At 46.2% G+C, this 18,056-nt stretch overlaps 1 protein-coding gene across 2 annotated transcripts in view; it reads left to right on the top strand.

Annotated features, from left to right (window-relative positions):
* Nucleotides 1–18,056, top strand: part of LOC109296603 (ovostatin-like) — a 59,702-nt gene that overhangs the window by 35,416 nt on the left and 6,230 nt on the right. For both annotated transcript variants that reach the window (XM_019516072.1, XM_019516073.1), the window contains exons 20-31: nucleotides 7–222; nucleotides 1,655–1,781; nucleotides 2,178–2,296; nucleotides 3,701–3,752; nucleotides 5,459–5,542; nucleotides 7,423–7,599; nucleotides 8,425–8,506; nucleotides 9,335–9,491; nucleotides 11,216–11,290; nucleotides 13,385–13,550; nucleotides 15,075–15,295; nucleotides 16,130–16,345. In XM_019516072.1, coding sequence (XP_019371617.1) covers nucleotides 7–222; nucleotides 1,655–1,781; nucleotides 2,178–2,296; nucleotides 3,701–3,752; nucleotides 5,459–5,542; nucleotides 7,423–7,599; nucleotides 8,425–8,506; nucleotides 9,335–9,491; nucleotides 11,216–11,290; nucleotides 13,385–13,550; nucleotides 15,075–15,295; nucleotides 16,130–16,345 — 1,692 coding nt within the window. The remainder of the gene's footprint in view (nucleotides 1–6; nucleotides 223–1,654; nucleotides 1,782–2,177; nucleotides 2,297–3,700; nucleotides 3,753–5,458; nucleotides 5,543–7,422; nucleotides 7,600–8,424; nucleotides 8,507–9,334; nucleotides 9,492–11,215; nucleotides 11,291–13,384; nucleotides 13,551–15,074; nucleotides 15,296–16,129; nucleotides 16,346–18,056) is intronic.

The following is an 18,056-nucleotide window of genomic DNA, read 5'->3' as shown; positions in this document are numbered from 1 at the left end:
GGAAAGGCCAACCTCACGTTCACTGTCCCCGACACCATCACTGAATGGAAAGCCAGCATGTTCTGTGTGGCAGAGGAGGCAGGCTTTGGCATCTCTGTACCTGCCTCTCTGACAGCCTTCCAGATGTTCTTTATTGACATTACACTGCCCTATTCCATCATCCGGGGAGAAGACTTCTTACTTAGAGCCAATGTCTTCAACTACATGGGCACTTGCAATCAGGTATGTCCTTTCTTCCTCCCTCTGAATTCACATCCCTTCCTCCTTGGCAAAGCTGTGGCATCCTTCCTTGGCTACAATATGCAGCAGCATGGTAAATATATAAAGACCCAGCTGTTTTTTGGTAAATTACTGTGATTGTTTCTGTCCTCCTGGGCCGCTATAGAGCAGAGAGAGATTAGGCTGAATTTTGTCCTGAGCTAGGGATATCAGCAGTGCTCCACAGAAGTGCACCTTCCAAGAGTGCCGTGGTGAGTTTGTTGAGAGCACCTTTTATGTTTTCAGCTACTTCAGAGCACTTCCAGCTTCAGTGGAAGCTACACAAGGAAAAGCCAAGGCAGAACTGAGTCCTGCGAAACTCCCAAGCACAGGAGCAGGGGCCAGCTTGTGGCTCCTGTCAAGAATTCAGAGCTGAGGGAGAACCAGAACCCCAGGGCTTGCAGCAGGTTCCATACAGCTTCCAAAATCAGTAGCCAAGGAGGTGTAAGAGATGTAAAAGCGACATGTTCTTTCTAGTTATTTCCCCCCAAAAGGGTCTGTCTGCCTCAGTACTTCCTAGTTAGACTTGAGTAGGCCTGTAATCCTCGGTAGCTTGTACACACCTTAAAGGTAACCTGGCCAAAAGAGAGTACCCTCTTTGCTTCTGCATGTTGCATGCAGAAAGTCTCAAAACAATTTTTTTTGTCTGTGTTTGCTTTAGAAATGTCTTTCTGCTTGAGTTTTAAAAAATCAAGAACTGATTTAGCCTTTTTTGGGGGAGGTCATTTTAAAGAACTGTTGTGGGAACTGCCTTGGCTTCTGATTGCAGAGCTGTGTTTGTATCTTTGACAAAAAGCCCCTTTCTCCTTGGTTAGCAGTTTGAGTAAAAGCCACGTACTGAATGTAAATCTAGAAGTCAGGTCATTGACTAAAAAATCCCTTCCCCTTTCAGTGGCTCAAGCTTCTCTTTCTTGTGACTTCATAATCTGTTTCAAATTTTCCAAGGAGTCCTCTGGCAAACCTCAGAAGTGAAGAAAAACAGTGAAAGAAAAGGTGTCTTTACTGAAAGGAGAAAAGCCACCCTCCCGGTAGCCTTCCATATACCTCATAAAGCAGCACAAAAGAGCACAAGTAGGGGTTTTCTATGTAAACTGCCTCAAAGACAGCAAGTCCTGGGGTACTGCACTCAAATATGAGTGTGGCTCAGGATATTGGGTTATCTGCTGGTAAGAGATCTTGAGCACCCCTACTAATGCCAACGACTCAGCCAGACGGGGGATCTGTTAAGATCCTATCCAATGCCACATTATTCTCTGCCTCAGCACTGCCCTGCAGGTGTGGACACTGGATATCCATGGGAGGCAGGCAGATGGAAGCTCAACCCTCCTGCCAGCGCACCCATCCCTGTCTGTCCAAGGCAGCCTGCACCACAATAGTTCTTCTCCTTTGTTTCCAGGTCAAGGTCTTTTTGGCAAATTCTGAAGATTATTTGGTTCAGCTTCTTTCACCAAGTGGTGCTGATGGATGTGTGTGTTCCAATGAAAGGAAAACCTATGTCTGGAAAATTATTTCCAAAAACATTGGTAAGCTTCTGCACATCCTTCTGGCCGTCCATCCTGGGATTTATACTAACCTGTTTATGCCCTGTTGAAGGCCCAACTTTAGCCCATTCATTACTACCGCTTAGAACTTGAACCTCAAAATACTCTGACCCTATTTTCCCAGCTTTTGAGGTCAACTGTTGTGTTGCACTGGAGGCCCTTTTCTGTGACAACACATTTGCAACACATCTCAGATCTCTACCACCTCATAGCTGCTCCCATGAAATGGCTTAGCATCCATTTTCCTTCCCCACTTGCCAATTTTTTCCCTGTAGCTCATTTCCAGTAAGGTTCTTGGCAAAAGAAACCTGCCAATATTGGCCATTGTTCTAGGAATCCAAGGTAAACTTTTCTGTTTTGGACGGGGTGGCATTTCAGGTGAGGTAACGTTCAACATTACAGCCGAGATCCTGGATGGCGGAACCTGTCAGGGTAAATCTGCTGGAGACCTGGTGATAAGGTGGAAAGACACCCTGATCAGGACCCTTTTGGTTGAGGTACAGTAGAAAGCTATGTCTGGATACTTTGCCTTTTCATGCAGAAGGAGAGAAGGCGGAAAGTGAGTGTTGAAAGGAAGTCAGGACATTTCAGGTTCCCTAAAGTCCATATAGCTAGGGTCCAGTTTCAGCTGACTGGGAGGCGGTTAGGCTTTTCTGTCTCTCAAGTGCTGGTCAGGGAGAGAACAGATCCTGGAAAGGTGACCTGGTGAACCCTTCCCTGCTTTCCCAAATCCTTCCTTCTAGCTCCAGGGCTGGGCCATCCAAAGTCTGACAGGTGTTGCTGACACAGATACTCAGTCAGGCAAGACTCCTTCCCCATGCACTTTGTTTGCAGCCTGCACTTGGCCCTTGCTGACTTTGGGATCAGGATAATTACAGGCCACTAGGAGAGGATCTGTTGGGAGAATTGAGGGGCTGGTCTGTACCACCCTAGGTGAGGGCCACAAAAAGGAAGGAACAGAGCATAGCCCTCCCACCTGAGGTTGCTGACCCACTTCAGGGCTGAAAGCTCACTTCTGGGTCTTCCCCAGGCTTGTCCCCAGTGCCTGCTCTCACATGTGCCAGAGACTGGGGGCTTGAGGGGGGGTACTGGGGACCCCCGGGAATGGCCCCTGAGATGGTACATACAAGGCTACTGTTAAACTTTTTCCACACCAGCCAGAGCCTGGTGACTCTCTGTTCAGCTATTCCTTTCCATAAATGGCATCAGGCTCTTTGTACACTGCTCAGTAGTCAAGGTGTGCCTAGGGTGGTAGCACCTTAAGGGCAAAGCACTTATTCTGCATATATTACAGCTCTCCCCTGACTGGCAATAATATTGCCATCCTGTATGTCATTGAGGAAGTGGGACACTTAAGGCACATCTGCACCACAGTGGTAGCAAAGCTCAGCAGGGACATCGCTACCCATGCCCTGTGCTTCCCCCTTCCTCGCCCTAGTTTCCGTTCACAGGCTTCCAGTCTGGAAATGTGCTGGTAAGGCCATCCGCAACCAGCCACTGAGGGCCCTTCATCATCATTGTGCTTCCAAGCAGCCACTGGTGAGGCCTCTGTGAGGTTGTCCCCAGAGTATCTCCAGGGCAGAGCATGTAAGCAGGAGTCAGTGGGTGGGAATGCTTGGGTGCCGCATGGACATTGAGGACTAGCACAGTGTAGATGCACCCCCAGGGGGCAGAAAGGATAGATGAGGACTGAGGTGGCTGGCAATAAAAAAAATTAAGCCTTCCTCATGACAGGGGGAAAGAAGACAGGAAAAAAAGTGCCATGGGCCACAAATTGTATATTCTTAGCGCATGGCAGAGCATGTAGGCAATAAGGGATGACTGTTCCTTACAGCCAGTACACAGTTTTCTCCTGTAAGTGTCCCTTGCTCATGCTGTCTCATCTTCCCTACATCACCCAGCCTGAAGGCATTGAAAAGGAAGTGACCCAAAGCTCCCTCATCTGTACAAAAGGTAAGGCCATCTCCTCAAATTCTGTACCTACTGATTGGGAGGGAGAAGGAAGGGTAGAAAATTGCACTCTGTCCCTCAGGACCAGTTAATATTTTTAGTAAATCTCTGACCCTCTCCCTTTCTGCCAAAGAGCATGGGATACCGTATAGCTGGCACTTAGGTAGGAGGGTGGCTAGGATGCTAGTTTGTCAACACGGATTCAGTTCCCTATCCTACTACAAACTTGCTGTGGGACCTTGATCAAGTCATTCAGGTATATCAACACTTCAGTAAGAGGCGTGGGCTGCTCAAGGCTACCAGGACACTAGACACTCATTTATCAACTGAAGCCCACGCTGCTGTGGCTTAACTGCTCTTGGTACCCAAGATAGTTGGATTAAGGCAAGCATGAGTGCATCTCTATGAGCCAGGTATCCAGGTTGTAGCCATATTGGTCCAGAGCAGGGGTGGTCAAAATGCAGCCCCGCAGGCTGGATGCAGCCTGCCAGGCCTTTCTATCTGGCCTGTGGGGCCCCTGAAAAATTTAGAAAATTAATATTTCTCTGCTCCTGTCTGCCTGTCATGCGGCCTCTGCTGGCTTGCCAAAACTCAGTAAGCAGCCCTCCACCCAACATAATTGCTTTCCCCTGGTTTAGAGGCAAAACTCATGGCAGAGGTGATATCTTATCTGATATCTTTATTAGACCAACTAGATATCTGCACAAAAAAAAAATGTTTTTTTGCAAACTTTCAGGCACAGGCAGCCCTCATCAAGCATAGGTGATTGCAAAGTTTGGAAAAGTCCTGTGAAATATGAATTTTCATTTCTACCTAGGAGAACTTTGACAATGTTTGTAATCTCCTATGCCTGCTGAAGAGTGCCTGTGCCCAAAAGCTTGCAAATAAAGATTTTTTTTTTTTTGCAAACATCTACTTGGTCTAATAAAAGATATCACCTCTGTCATGAGTTTTCATTATCTATGAGGCACACCTCTGATTGCACTGTAGATAAACCCAGATCGATCTGTGTTTGTATAACTTCACTTGATACCAGAACACAATGTTGAGAAGGCTAAGACATTAGAGGCTGTGAGGGGCTGAGATGATGTGTAAATGGGGCAATAGAAGTCTCTAAGAGGGAGAGTTTGTGGGCCATTCCAGGTATATTCCTGGCCCTCAAACAGACACATTTCTTTAGCTTCCTCCCCTCTGGGAGTAATTACTCAGTTTCCCATTCCCAGTGAGGGTGGAAGGTAAGACTTGCAGGAGGCCCCAGGGCCCTGGCATGGATTCCATCTTTGATCAGTAGTCAGTATCCAACCAACTGCACAAGTGGTACAAGACCATGTGGTAACGGGGAGATAAGGAGATGGCTCTGGCTGTCACAGGTGCCCCCCACACTGAGGCCCCTGAAACCAGAGATTCCCAGATGTCACTAGTATCACAGACTGTGAGCACTGGCCTTGCCTTCATACAACGGCCTCAGTAGAACTAGGAACATTTACCATCGGCTGGGGATCTGCTCCATTTTGTTTAGGTTCCAGTGATTTAAATCAACTCTGTCATCTTCACTCCTGGCTTGCTCCTGGTGCCAACACCAATGGTTCCCATATATACTAAGAGTCTTAGTTTGCTCATTCACATAAATTTTCACCATTAAGTGCTCACCTGCTGTAATCCAAGCTGATGTATAAAGGTCTATAAATAATCACCTATTTTCCTCACAGATGTAGCAGCCTCTCGAAGGGTGTCTCTGAAGCTGCCTAAAAATGTGGTGGAAAGATCAGACAGAGCCTTTTTCTCTGTCATAGGTAAATATATTGGGTTTCAGGCTGGGTTTCATGGGGTGATTCTTGCATCTTGGGATAGGCAAACCTGTGAGCAATAAGGCAGATTCTTGTCCCTTAGAAAACGATTGCCCAACTCAGCAATGCTCAGGGGCATCTTCTTTGCTAGAGAGAAGGATTCCAGTTTCCAAATGGTATCCCTTGGCTCCTTTCCTGTGGTATAAAGGGTTTATTGGCACTTATGTGGGTTGACTCAGGGCTTTGCACCTGACATTGAAGCACAGTTCCCAAACTCAGGGCAGGAAAACTTGAATATCCATCATCCTATATACCAGGGAACTGGGGATGGCAGGAAGGTTTGGGCTGGCTGCATTGCTCTCAAGTCTTTATGTCTTTTAATGTTGGTCATCCCAAGTACATACTAGTACCCCTCCCACCTGCACTGCATCTTTGGACATGTTATGATTTCTGAAAGGCCTACTTGCAAAAAGATTTAGGAAGAGCTGTTTTGTACCCTTTCACCTGTATATCTGACCCCCTTCAGCTCAATTAGCCAGGCCCTAGAGGAGGAAGAGTTTAGAATTAATACAAGCAGAAACCAGTAAATAATTCTCCAAATGTCTTTTGTTATTTTAATCAAGAATAGCACTGCCATTCCAAGGCCCATTATCTGATCCTAAGAGGCAAGGGCCTACTGATCCTAAGAGGCAAGAAGCTACTGATCCTAAGAGGCAAGGGCAGGGTATCTCAGGGAAATGACCAGATGAATCAGTATGGTCCAGAGCAGTAAAGTAGGGATTTCCAAAGTTTTTCAAAGTCTGGGAGGGTCACATACTGTCTCCATTACTGTGAAGACAATCCTGTGGACCTCTCCTCGTTACCCTTATTCTTGATCTCACAGACCTCTTTTTTTCTCCTGTATCGTGGCTGTCCAACCTTGGCAAGGCCGAGAGCTACATATGGTGTCTGTGTGTGGCCCCTGGGCTACGCACCACATGGTCTGCACACTTTGAGGGTGATTTCCCTGGGGCCCTGCCCCATCTGCACAGGCTGCACTGGCTGCATATAGCCCCCTGCCCAAAGCACATGGCTGCCTCGTTCCCCATCAGCTTTATGTGCCCCCCTGCTTGTTGCTGCCTGAGCTGCAGTTGTGGCATGGGCCACCAGTTGAACAGCCCATTCCTATCATAAGTTGCCTGTGGCATCCACAGAAATTGCTGCAATAAAAAAGAAATGCTGGGAAAGTGTTTGATGCATTTTGGATCTCACTTAATGCAGTTTTTCCATTGGAAACTAAGAGATAAAGCTGGCACTTTCAACTAGCCAGCCAGTGCCTTGGAGATAGCAATTCTGAAACTTCTACCCTAACATGCCCACTTCTAGCCCTTCAGGCTGTGAGAACTTATATGTGTCACTTGCCCAGAACTCTCTTGTTCATGCTGTACTGATAAATAGAACATCTAAGGGGAAAATGAGACACTTTTCCTGATATACTTTTTCTGAAACTTTTCCTAAAATAAAAAGCAGCTGCCTGCTGCAGCTCAGGAGTTTGGAACATTTAGTGTGTTGCTAATGCATATCATTTCACAGAGTGCAAGAGAGGTGGGCCCAGGTGCAAGACATTCACGAGCCCCTTGTTTGGGGGATTTTCTATCCTCCTATGTAGAAGAGGGAAAATCCTTCTTCCTGCATTAAAAATGCAAGAATGGCTGAGACAATATCAAGGTAGCAGAGGAACCTCTCCAACCTTTCACTAATATTCCCTGGATGGCATGTTCTGCAAGCCCAGCTTAGGTCTGGCAGGTCCCTGCTGGTTGCACTGATTTTCCAGCTCTGCAGTATGTAGATACTGATTTCCCAGACTCTGGGCTGCACTCACCCCTGCATCTTTCTCCCCCCGCCAGGTGACATCCTAGGCACAGCCATGCAGAACCTGCACCAACTCCTCCAGATGCCCTTTGGCTGTGGGGAACAGAACATGGTCCTGTTTGCTCCCAACATCTATATCCTGGACTACCTGAATGAGACAAGGCAGCTGAGTGAGGAAACCAAATCCAAGGCCATAGGATACTTAGTTAGTGGTGAGAGGCCTCTCTATAACATCCCCCTTCTGCCTCCCTGAATAGTGGACAATACACATTTGCTTTGCATTTTGACTTTGGCTTGGCTTACTGGGGTGTGTGTACACAAAACAGGGCCCCTAAATTAGAGCAGTGGGTTTTAAAAAACACAGCTTCAATTTAGGGCTGATTAACCCCTGTGTTGTACATACACACACCCTGCTGACTTACCTGCCTCTCTGGTGGGGAGGAGAAGGCAAGCTGCCAGCGGGCAGAGTGGTCCCTGGGCTGCGGGGGGCACTGGTGCTTCCCCCTTTAGCAGCTGCAGTCCCCCACCATGCAGTGCCTACCCACAGACGCCCAGTTTGGGCAATCCTGAGGGGCACTGCATCCACAGAGGGTAGTACTGGGCCCCCATGCAGCTCAGGCAGGCAGGCAGGCTTGGGGGGTGAGGTGTTCAGATCAGGCTCGTCACTTTTCTTGGGTGGAGCTGCTTTTCTGGGCTGCTGTCAAATTTCCTACAGTGGCTGGAATTAATGCGCAATACGCTGCCGAGGCGTGCGAACACCGACACCATTAAAACTGGAACTCTGGCACCCTGCAAGAGAAAAGCCACAGTTTCTCACATTTTTCTCCTTTAAAGGAGAATACATTTTTAAGTTTGTTCATGACACTTGCATTTATTCTTGCAACCCACTTTTGGGCCATGCCCCACGGGTTGAGAAACACTGCCCTAGAAGACATACTTTCCCCCACTTGGACTTGCTAACTGAGATTCTCATTTTATCTATAGGGGAGACCTGTTACTTTTGATCAGTGAACATTTCTTCCACCTTGTATTTTCAGGGTACCAGAAGCAGCTGTCATATAAGCACCCTGATGGATCCTATAGCATCTTTGGTACTAGGGATAAGGAAGGGAACACATGGTAAGAGCTGGGAAATGGGGTAGAGCCTGGCTTGTAACAACTGAGTGGGCAATAGACACCTCTTCTGCTTAAAGCAAATATATGTAGAGGACACAGGGATAAAAAATGTAGTCCGAGAGCTTCCGAAATACAAACCTCTCCTGCTGGAGTCAAAGACCTCTATGAGCTGTTGCAGGTCCTTTTTTTTGCCTCTATGGGCCATCTCACTTGAAAATGATACCACCAGACATGTATATACACGTGTGTATACACACACACATTACACAGCAGCTTTTACAGACCTACATAAGAAGATCTTCTTTTGATCTGTAAAGTCACCATCTGTCACTCAGAACTAATTTGGTTGGAAAATAGTTGTGGCAGAAGCGGCCCAAGTTGAGATTTACTGGGCATGTCTACACATGCATTTATGCCAGTTTAAATTTACTGTACAGTAAGTTACTGTGCACTAAGTGGGAGTAGGCTGGCATCTACACATGCAGGCATTAAAGCTCATTAACAGTGTGTGTGGACTGACTTGGGACTAAAGTTAGTCCCAAGTCAATCCACACACACACAGAGTTACTGGGCAGTAAGGCGTCTACATGTACATTACTGTGCAGTAACTAATTGGGCATAAATTGGATACCTGCATGATGCATCTATCAAATTTACACTCCAGTTGGCATAAGTTGCCATATTTACTGCGCAGTATGGGTGTGCATATGTAAACATGGACCCATACTGTGCAGTAATTTCAGTTACTGCATTGAAAATGTGCATGTGTAGATGCATCCACTGGTCCTTACTCCTAGTGGGGACTCACACCTGTGTATGGCTCCTCTTCAGGCTCACTGCCTTCGTGTACAAGTCCTTCACTCAAGGCAAGCGCTACATCTACGTGGACAGCAATGTCCAGGAGCAGACTCTGATATGGCTCTCAGGCAAACAAAAGCCAGATGGCTGCTTCCAAAGCGTTGGGAAACTCTTCAACAATGCCTTGAAGGTGAGTCCATTTTCCTCCTTGTCAAATTTTCAGTCCTGTTACTAGAAAAATGCTGTTATGCTGCTGCCAAATACTGATTTCCCCCACAAATTTCCACAACTTCAATTGGCTGGCTTTTCACACAAGATAAATCAATCCAGCTGGCTTGCTTCCCTTTCCCATAGCCTATCTCTGATTGCATGTACATATAATTTATTTCCCTCATCTCCTCCCAGGGACTTTTTGCACCTGTTGCTAGGAAAACAGGAAGATGAGGAAGCCATTTTCAAGATAACACTTCTGTACTCCTTTTCCCCATCTGTCTGGGCTGGAAGCAGTCCCTCTTTGGGGCTGCTTGGCTCTCATCTTCCTGAACAGCTGCTCAGAGAATTCGAATGGCTATTTATGATGAAAAAATAACTTTCCCAATGGTATAAAAGATGCATAGCCAGCTCCCAGTGGGCACATCTATGCAAGACATTTACTGCACAGTAGACTAATTAGTTGTGCCTTATACATCTCAGTGTCTGCATGTATGCCCCTATTAGGCTGGAGTAAACTAATTTACTCTGCAGCAGGATAGTGCTTGTAAATACAAATACTATCCTGCTGCAAAGTAAAAAACTCTGCATCAGCACACATGTAGATGCTGCACGGGCTGGCTGGGCCACGAGGATGCTTTAGTGCAGGGGATGACTGCCAGCTAGCCCCATGCTAAAGCATCCTCATGCCCAGCCAGCCCCTTCACAGTACATTGAGCCAAGGGGAACAGCCCCAGACTGGCAGGCTGACTCCCCCAGGGCTCCTGCTAGCAGCCAGGACTGCTCTAACCCAGCTCAATATGTTGTGCTTCTGGGTGCAATTTCAAATGGCAATAGACTGTAGAGTTTATTGCTACAGAGTTTATTGCTCCTGGATGCATATTCATAGGGCACACAGAGGAGCAATAAACCTCCAGATCAATAAACTCCACAATTTATTGCTATATATTAATTGCATGTGTAGATGTGCCTAGTGACACTTAACAGATTAATTTGACAGCGAGTCTCTTAAACTCTGCTTTGCCCAGCATTGCCACCTGTAGGACATAAAGGGAGCACAGTTGGGTAATACCATATGTACTTGCAAGTACCATACTTACCCCAAAAATTATCCCCCTAGAATTGGGTGTATGTCTTAACTGGGGAACTTGATTTTATGCCCAGAATAGAAGCACCCAGCTTCACAGTGCAGCAGCAGGGGCATTTCTATTCAGGCAGCTCAGGGAGTCAGTTGACTTAGTGGCTTGTTCTTCACTCCACAAGTGTTAATGATCACCTCCCCTTTAACGTCTTGATGTTTCTCTAATCAAACCAACCTTTCTTAGGGAATTGTTGCTGTTTGCTAGCTGCTTCTGGTCCTTATTCTCTTACATCACAGCCTGGAGACTCTTTAGCTCTTTTCAGGATCATAGGTCCACCCATGGAGCTTTTAGTTAAGCAGGAAAGGGAGAATGCACAAGCTGAAGATCAGGTTCTGTCCCTACTTTATGCAGACATAACTCTGTAAAAAAATTTTTCCTTCTGCCTTTCCAAAAATAGGCTGCATGTTGTATATGAAAGCATGTATACTGTAATGTAGTATGTGAGAAAATACAGTAATATCATTAGGGCTGGCAGTTCAATGAAATCCTCTGAGGAGAATAAAAGGTGGGGCCTCCTTCTCCCATTCACTGACTACATAGTTATGTCTCTCTTTTTTTCCAGGGAGGAATAGATGATGAGATTTCCATTTCTGCCTACATCATCATTGCTTTGGTAGAGGCTGGACTCCCCACCTCGGTAAGGATTTCTTCACTTGTGACTCTTCAGTTGTAAATGGTGTCCAGAAATTGGCACCAGAATCAGTTGTAAGTAGGGACCTACCAAAATCATAGTTTTGCAGTTTTTGCAGAAACTGGAATTTCAGGTAGGTTCTATGAACAATTGCAGGCTCTACACTTTTAGTGGGCTCCCTGAAAAAAAAATTGCCAAAAATAAAATGCTGGCTCCCTGTGGAGAGCCAACAGACCTTGTGGCCACTGCAGCCTGGCTGTGCAGCCCGCTAGAGAGGGGGAATGGGGAAGGGGACTGCCAACATGGCAAAATGGATGCTGCTTCCACCCCTCAATGCTGATTGGCTGTGAGGGCTGTCCATCATATGGTCACACCTGTCTCCACCCATCAGCAGCAAGGAGCAGGGCTGTATGGCTGACAATCAGTGGCAAGGGGCAAACCACCAGGACCCGTCGGCCAGTTAGAGGCATGGGGGTGCCATGCTGGCCCAGAAAAAAAATGGGTGCTAGCTCCCTGGTCTGCTCATAAAACTGGCTGGCAGCCACCTCGAGTTTGGTAGAACCCCTAGTTACAAGCTGTCTGGGTACGGAAAGTGATAACCATATAGGGGCATTGGGTCTGTCTAGAATATACACACATTAGTTGCTGTTGTGAGCGAAAAAGGGCTATGTACTACTCCTACTTTTCAAGCTGAAACTCCACTGATATCAGGAGGCACAGCCTGGCTGGGTTTAGGGCCGGATATGGACATGTTTAAACCCATCAGGTCCTGGTCCCCGTATTCTAGCTTAGCCTCAGGGTGCAGGCCTACAGCACAGTTATTACAAACTGGTGTAACTTTCACCAGTGCACATTGGCTGCTTGCAGCCATTAAAAAACAAACAAAAAAAAAAAACAGTGCTTTACTTAAACTCAGCACTTTTCTGTGCCAAACCTCACACATGCCCAGAAGAGGCAGAGCCTTAGTTGGACCCAGCTCACCTGATGTCTCTATTGATCACAGGCTTTACTGGAGCTTTTTTGGTGCTTGTATCTAATAACTGATTGAATCAGCTTTAGCTAAAAGCCCCAAAAAGCCCCGCTGAAGTGCCCAATCTATACAGACACCACAGAGCAGGGTCAAAGTAATGTATTTTGGGTTTGGCGGGGGTGGTTAACATTTTCAAGCAGCCATTATTTCCAACTTCTTCAGAAATAACTTTACACCAGAGACCAGCATTACCTCCAGAGTAAAGGCTGTGCATTGTATGCCCGCTCCACTTTTCCCCCAGAGTAAATGTGTTATTATTTGCACCTTCAGACATGCCACTGAGGACCAGGAGATATTGCAGGGAAGAGCCATGAAACACCCAAATGGTCCTATAAATGTGTGTGTCTCAGACTACACGCATAAGCAGAGCAGGTTCCAACTCCAATGCCAGATGTGTGCTACAAACAATTAATATTGTAAAGGTTCATTAATTTAGAAACAAATGTGGTTGCTGGTTGGCATAATCAACAGCACAGGTCAAACCTCAGACTCTAATGCGAGTTTCCAGACCTCTTGGTCTTCATATACTTTCATATCATGGTTTCAGTCTGTGCTTATGGAACTTGCCTCTTCCTCTGGCCTCTACTGTATATCAGTGACAACAAAGTCAACCTGTGATCTCAGGTTGTTGCTGTGTCTCCTTTCTGCATGGTGCAATTCTAGTGCAGCACCATGGAAGTACATGGAGTACCACAGGAGTCACTGAGAACAAAATCTGTCCCCTAGTCTAGAGTTTCACCATCCTCCTCAAACAGAGGTTAATAATTATTGTAGATCTAAGTAGAAGAAGTGGAGCTGGGAGGGAGACAGAAATACCTCTTGCTCACATGCAAAAATATCTGATAAGTAAGCCCAGGTAACTTCTGTTTTTATTATGGTTTCCTAGTCTGAAAATATCTGCTTAAGGCAACTCCCTTCTGAAGTTCTTAGAGAAATGGAAGGGTCCTTGTCTTCTGCAGTGGTAGTGACAGGACACCATGATCTGGAAATACTCAAAGGCAGAAGCATTTGCTTGGAGGAAGATGTGTTGTGCATTCACTCATACCCAGATGTAACATGTGCCTTTACAGCACACTGTGGTCCGAAATGGCCTGTTTTGCTTGGAAGCTGCAAGTGAAAAGGGAATCGGCAAAGTTTATGTCCAGGCACTCTTGGCCTATGCCTTCTGCTTAATCGGCAACCAGGCAAAATGCAATTTCTTCTTGAAGGAGCTAGACAAATCAGCCAAGGAAGTTGGTGAGTGACACCTGGTTTTACTTTGGTTTTTTTGTTTTGTTTTGTTTTTCTTTTGGTTTTTGTATTTTCCTTTCCCAATTTGTTGGGACTGATGGAGAGACTGTCTGATCTGGACAGCAAGAAGATCAGTAATTATTTTGTTCATATCTAAGTGTTATGGTAACTGGACTTGCCACGGTGATTGCATCTTGTCCTGAGGAACTAAGCAGGCCCATAGGTGGGCAAATTGAAACAGAGAAACCAGGAAGCTCTGAGGTTTTGTTTTTCATACACCAGCTAGAAAAACCCTCTTCTATGCACACCATGACTGTGCCCAGAAGTGCAGGCACATGTGGTTTTTGGCACCACAAACCTCTTTGCAGCACCACAAACCACACACTCAGAATGCTAAAACATGCCCTGCATTGCAAGCTTTGCTACTGGTAGCAAAAAGACCCAAACACTGCATGGTGCACACTATGGTAGCATGAGCCAGAGCAAATGGAGGCTCAGTCCTCCAGGGAGATGCTCTGGCTGCCAGCCAAAATATCTCCACTCCTCTATTTGTGCCTCAGCTGCTCCAGCATGCTGGGAGCTGGGAGGAGCGGGAAAAGGACAGTTTTCCTGAAGAGGGACAATTTGTCCCTCACCAAAGTGCGTGTGCAGGGGCATTTGCTGTGGCACGAGTAGCGGCACAAATTTGTGCCACTACTATTTGTGCTGCTGCAAGCACGTGCCCCTGCACATCTGCCCATTAGAGCATTAGAAACTCATGGCCACCTCCCATCTACAATGAGGTTTCCCAGGGCATCTTTGTCTTGCTCCAAATGCTTTTATTGAATAGTAATATAAATGGACAGAGCCTGATTCTGATCTGCCTTTTCCTGGTATAAATACAATGGACTATGAAACTAGAAAAAGGAATGTGGGCCTAAAGTTTCTTCTTCTAGTCCTTGCCCTTCCACTGCTGTCTCTCTCACTCTGTGCTTTAGCTTTCTATGTCCCTGGTCAGCAGATGGGCTCAGTGTTTATGGCACACAAATATCAGTTCATTCCAAGCTCAGTTTGTCCATGGTCAGCCTTTTCCCTCAGCGGGTTTTTGTTTTTTCCTACTGGTAGCAAAATTTGCAGATATGCCTGTACAGACTCGTAGTCCAGCCCTCTTGGTATTCCTCTGTTCCTGCTGGCCTCAGGGAAGTGGGATGCTGTGAGCAGGAATGGAGTCACAAGATTAACCTCCGAGAGCAGCAGAACAAGCCTCTGTAAATGCTTCCAGTCTTTGGGAGAACCCACAATCAGGAGATAGGGTTTGGGGCCAGATTGGTTCAGTGGAATTACTGTGGATTCACCCCACTGAATAAGAGCAGAAGGTGGCAGGGGGATGAGAACTTAGCATGTAGCTCTCCTTATGGTGCTGCGCATGTACTCCAAAGCATTCCTCACTTAGGAAGAGAGAAATTAGGAGCTGAGCTTCTTTCTAACAGATAAGAGCACTAACACTGTACCACTGTCTTGGTCCCTCATAATCTGTGGTTCTCTTCTCAGGTGGCACCATACACTGGGAACGGGAGGAGAAGCCCTTGGCAGAAAGCTTCCCCTCCTTCTCTGCCCGTGCCCCTTCTGCTGAGGTAGAAATGACCAGCTATGCGCTGCTGGCGCTGCTCAACAAACCCAACCGGACTTCAGAGGATCTAACCCGTGCTTCACGTATTGTGCAGTGGGTTGTGCAACAGCAGAACCCTTATGGAGGCTTCTCTTCCACCCAGGTACGATACACCCCTTGTGTTCTTTGGAGATTTGCAGATGCCTATTCTACAAAAGCCAGCATGCATATGAAGGGCAATGGGGCTGTAATTAGAGATCCAGTGTCTTTTTCTGATCTCCTAGTCCTATTCTGTATGCTGGAGTAGCAGTCATGGAAGGCTCTCAGCATGCCCCATTCCATGCAGCAATCTAGGGGGTCGATATATCCTGCTCTCATCTCCTCAGCCTCAACAGACATCATTCCTCTGCATAGCCTATAGATTCAAGCTCCCTGGACTGGGAATTGAATGTGAATTTGCATATGTAAATTATAGCTGGGAGGATAGCAGAGTAGTCAAGTTGAGTTTTGCCATGCAGGATCCAGACGAGAATTTGTTTCTAAATGCACCATGGTGGAAGTCATACAGGAGTGCTTGAATAGCACGAGGTGCAGATCTTCAGATGGGAGGAAAACACAAAGAATCTCCATTAGTTTTGGGTTCTCAGCTTCTACCAAGGGATATTCAAACTGCATCTGGCATGTCTTTGGAGTGGGGTGCTTTTTTTTTACCCCTGAAATATTTGGCATATTCAGGGGTTCTAGAAATGCACCCTGTTACTCATGCTGGAAACTCTGCTTCAAGACCATCTTTTATTTGTACAAGAAGTTAGAATATACCTGTCAGAATGAAATGTGCCTGCAAACATTATTGGAGCCCTTGCTTTGTACCTTCACATAGGTTTCATCTGACTAGGGTGAAGTAACCTTGCTCTCATTTTGGACCAGGTATGATAGACTACCCTATGGCATCTCAGCACAACTGTCTCTCTAATTCTGTTCTTCTGGGCTTTTTCAGGACACGGTCATTGCTCTTCAAGCACTGGCAGATTATGGTGCAGCCACCTACTCTGAGGTTGGTCAAAACACAGTCAGCATCTCCTCCAGCAAGCCCTTCAAGAAGGTGTTTATTGTGAATAACAGGAATAGGCTACTGCTGCAACAGGCTCCCCTGCCTGATGTCCCTGGGAACTATAGTTTGGAAGTGAATGGCAGTGGATGTGTCTTTGTGCAGGTGAGTGCCTACTTTGCCCTTTGGCACGTTCATATGCAGTCCACAGTACAGCCATTCATCTTTGGTGTCTCCCTGTCAAATTTCTCTCTCTCCAGTTATTTCTTTCCTTAGACTCCTTGGATAAAGTCTTCTGTGGTGCAACATCAATGGAAATTAATGACAGGAAAGACATTTACCAGGAAAGAATGAAACCCTTCATGCTTTTCTGTCTGTCCCATATGATTAAGGTTTACTTGGGCGGGTGTCAGACACAAAACACCCCAGAAATTGAGCTTTTACCAATAAAAAGGCACAAAACTGTATCTAGGGGAATGAGTTTATTGGTAAAAACTCAATTTCTGGGGTAGACGAGAAAGATGTCTGTCTGTCCCTGGGTCTTATGCTGCCACCCATCTCTGTAATATCCAAAGGTCAGATCTTATCCCACCTATTAGGCACCTCAGCAGATTTAGGTGCCTAAATGCAATTGTATTCCACCCTGTGTAAGTTCCAGAAAATCAGTTAATGCATCTACTTTTGTAACACAGTGTTATCTTACCTTAATGATTAAATCAAAAAGCAATGAAGTGGAGGAGGACCTACCCACATTTTGCATTACCTGCTTCTCAGGGACTTAACTAGGGTTTAGTAGAATCATAATTAGATACCTAAGTCCATGTGCATGTCTAATTAATTGGGTAGAATTGGGCCTAATGTGTTTTTACATACAGTCAATAGCAATAGCCCTAGCTGACTTCATGGCGTGTTTGGCACTTCATCTTCAGGATAAAAATTCTGCGGTGGATTTTTTAGTTTGAGGAATTTGATTGACTGACTTGCTACATGTTCTGGAGGAGGGCTGAAATGGGGTTGTTTGGTAGTTTTATGGGGTTGTTTGCTTGGATAGCTTTCTCAAAGCTTTTTACAGCATCTCCTGTAGATGGTCTGGATCCATCTGATCCCAGTGGAAATTTACTCTGTAACCAGAACAACTTCTTCAAAAATGCTTTGTCTGCTGCTCTCACATGCTCTGTGATCTGCATCTTCCCTTGAGGAACCCAATTCCTTGGTAGTTCACAGCTCAACATGTGGTCTTAGAAGCAGTGCCAGTCTTATGATTAAAACAGGCCTGAGTTCAGCTCATGGCTCTGCCACTGACTCCTCATATGACTTGGAGCAAATCAGTTCAACTCCCTGTGCTTCCTTTTCTCTAGAAAAGCTTCCTTGGGCTCTCTGGGTGCCAACCTGGCCCCTTTCCCATAGCATCTTAGCACCTCAGAGTTATTCATGATCCCTTCGTGGAAGCAGATGAATATCTCATGCTGCTGTTCTCTTCAGCACAAGTCCTAAAATAAATAGTAAAGTGGGGAACAGAACAGGGACAAAAGAAGGTTCTACAGGGCAGAGTTCTAATGTAGCAGTGCAACCACAAAAGGAGCAGGAAATCAACTAACAATCAACAAAGCCAAATTTTATCATTTCTAATGGCTGACTCTTTGAGCCCCTAGCTCAAGGCACCTTCTGCAAAGACATTTCATCCATTAAAAAAAATCAGCAAACAAGATGTTAACAGCAGAAGCATGTTGAAACAGCATTCTTTCTGTTTTAAAGGAGTCACTGCTACTTTGAAGCTTAACCTTATAATGTGGCAGTCACCTGCAGAGAGCTCTGATGGGCTCAGAGCCCCCCCCCCCCCCCCCCCCCCCCTCCCCCCCCCCCCCCCCCCCCCCCC

The sequence above is a fragment of the Gavialis gangeticus genome, unplaced genomic scaffold (assembly GCF_001723915.1).
Source record: "Gavialis gangeticus isolate Ggan-Ray unplaced genomic scaffold, GavGan_comp1, whole genome shotgun sequence".
NCBI classification, from domain to species: Eukaryota; Metazoa; Chordata; order Crocodylia; family Gavialidae; genus Gavialis; species Gavialis gangeticus.
This window is presented reverse-complemented; position numbering and strand designations above follow the sequence as displayed.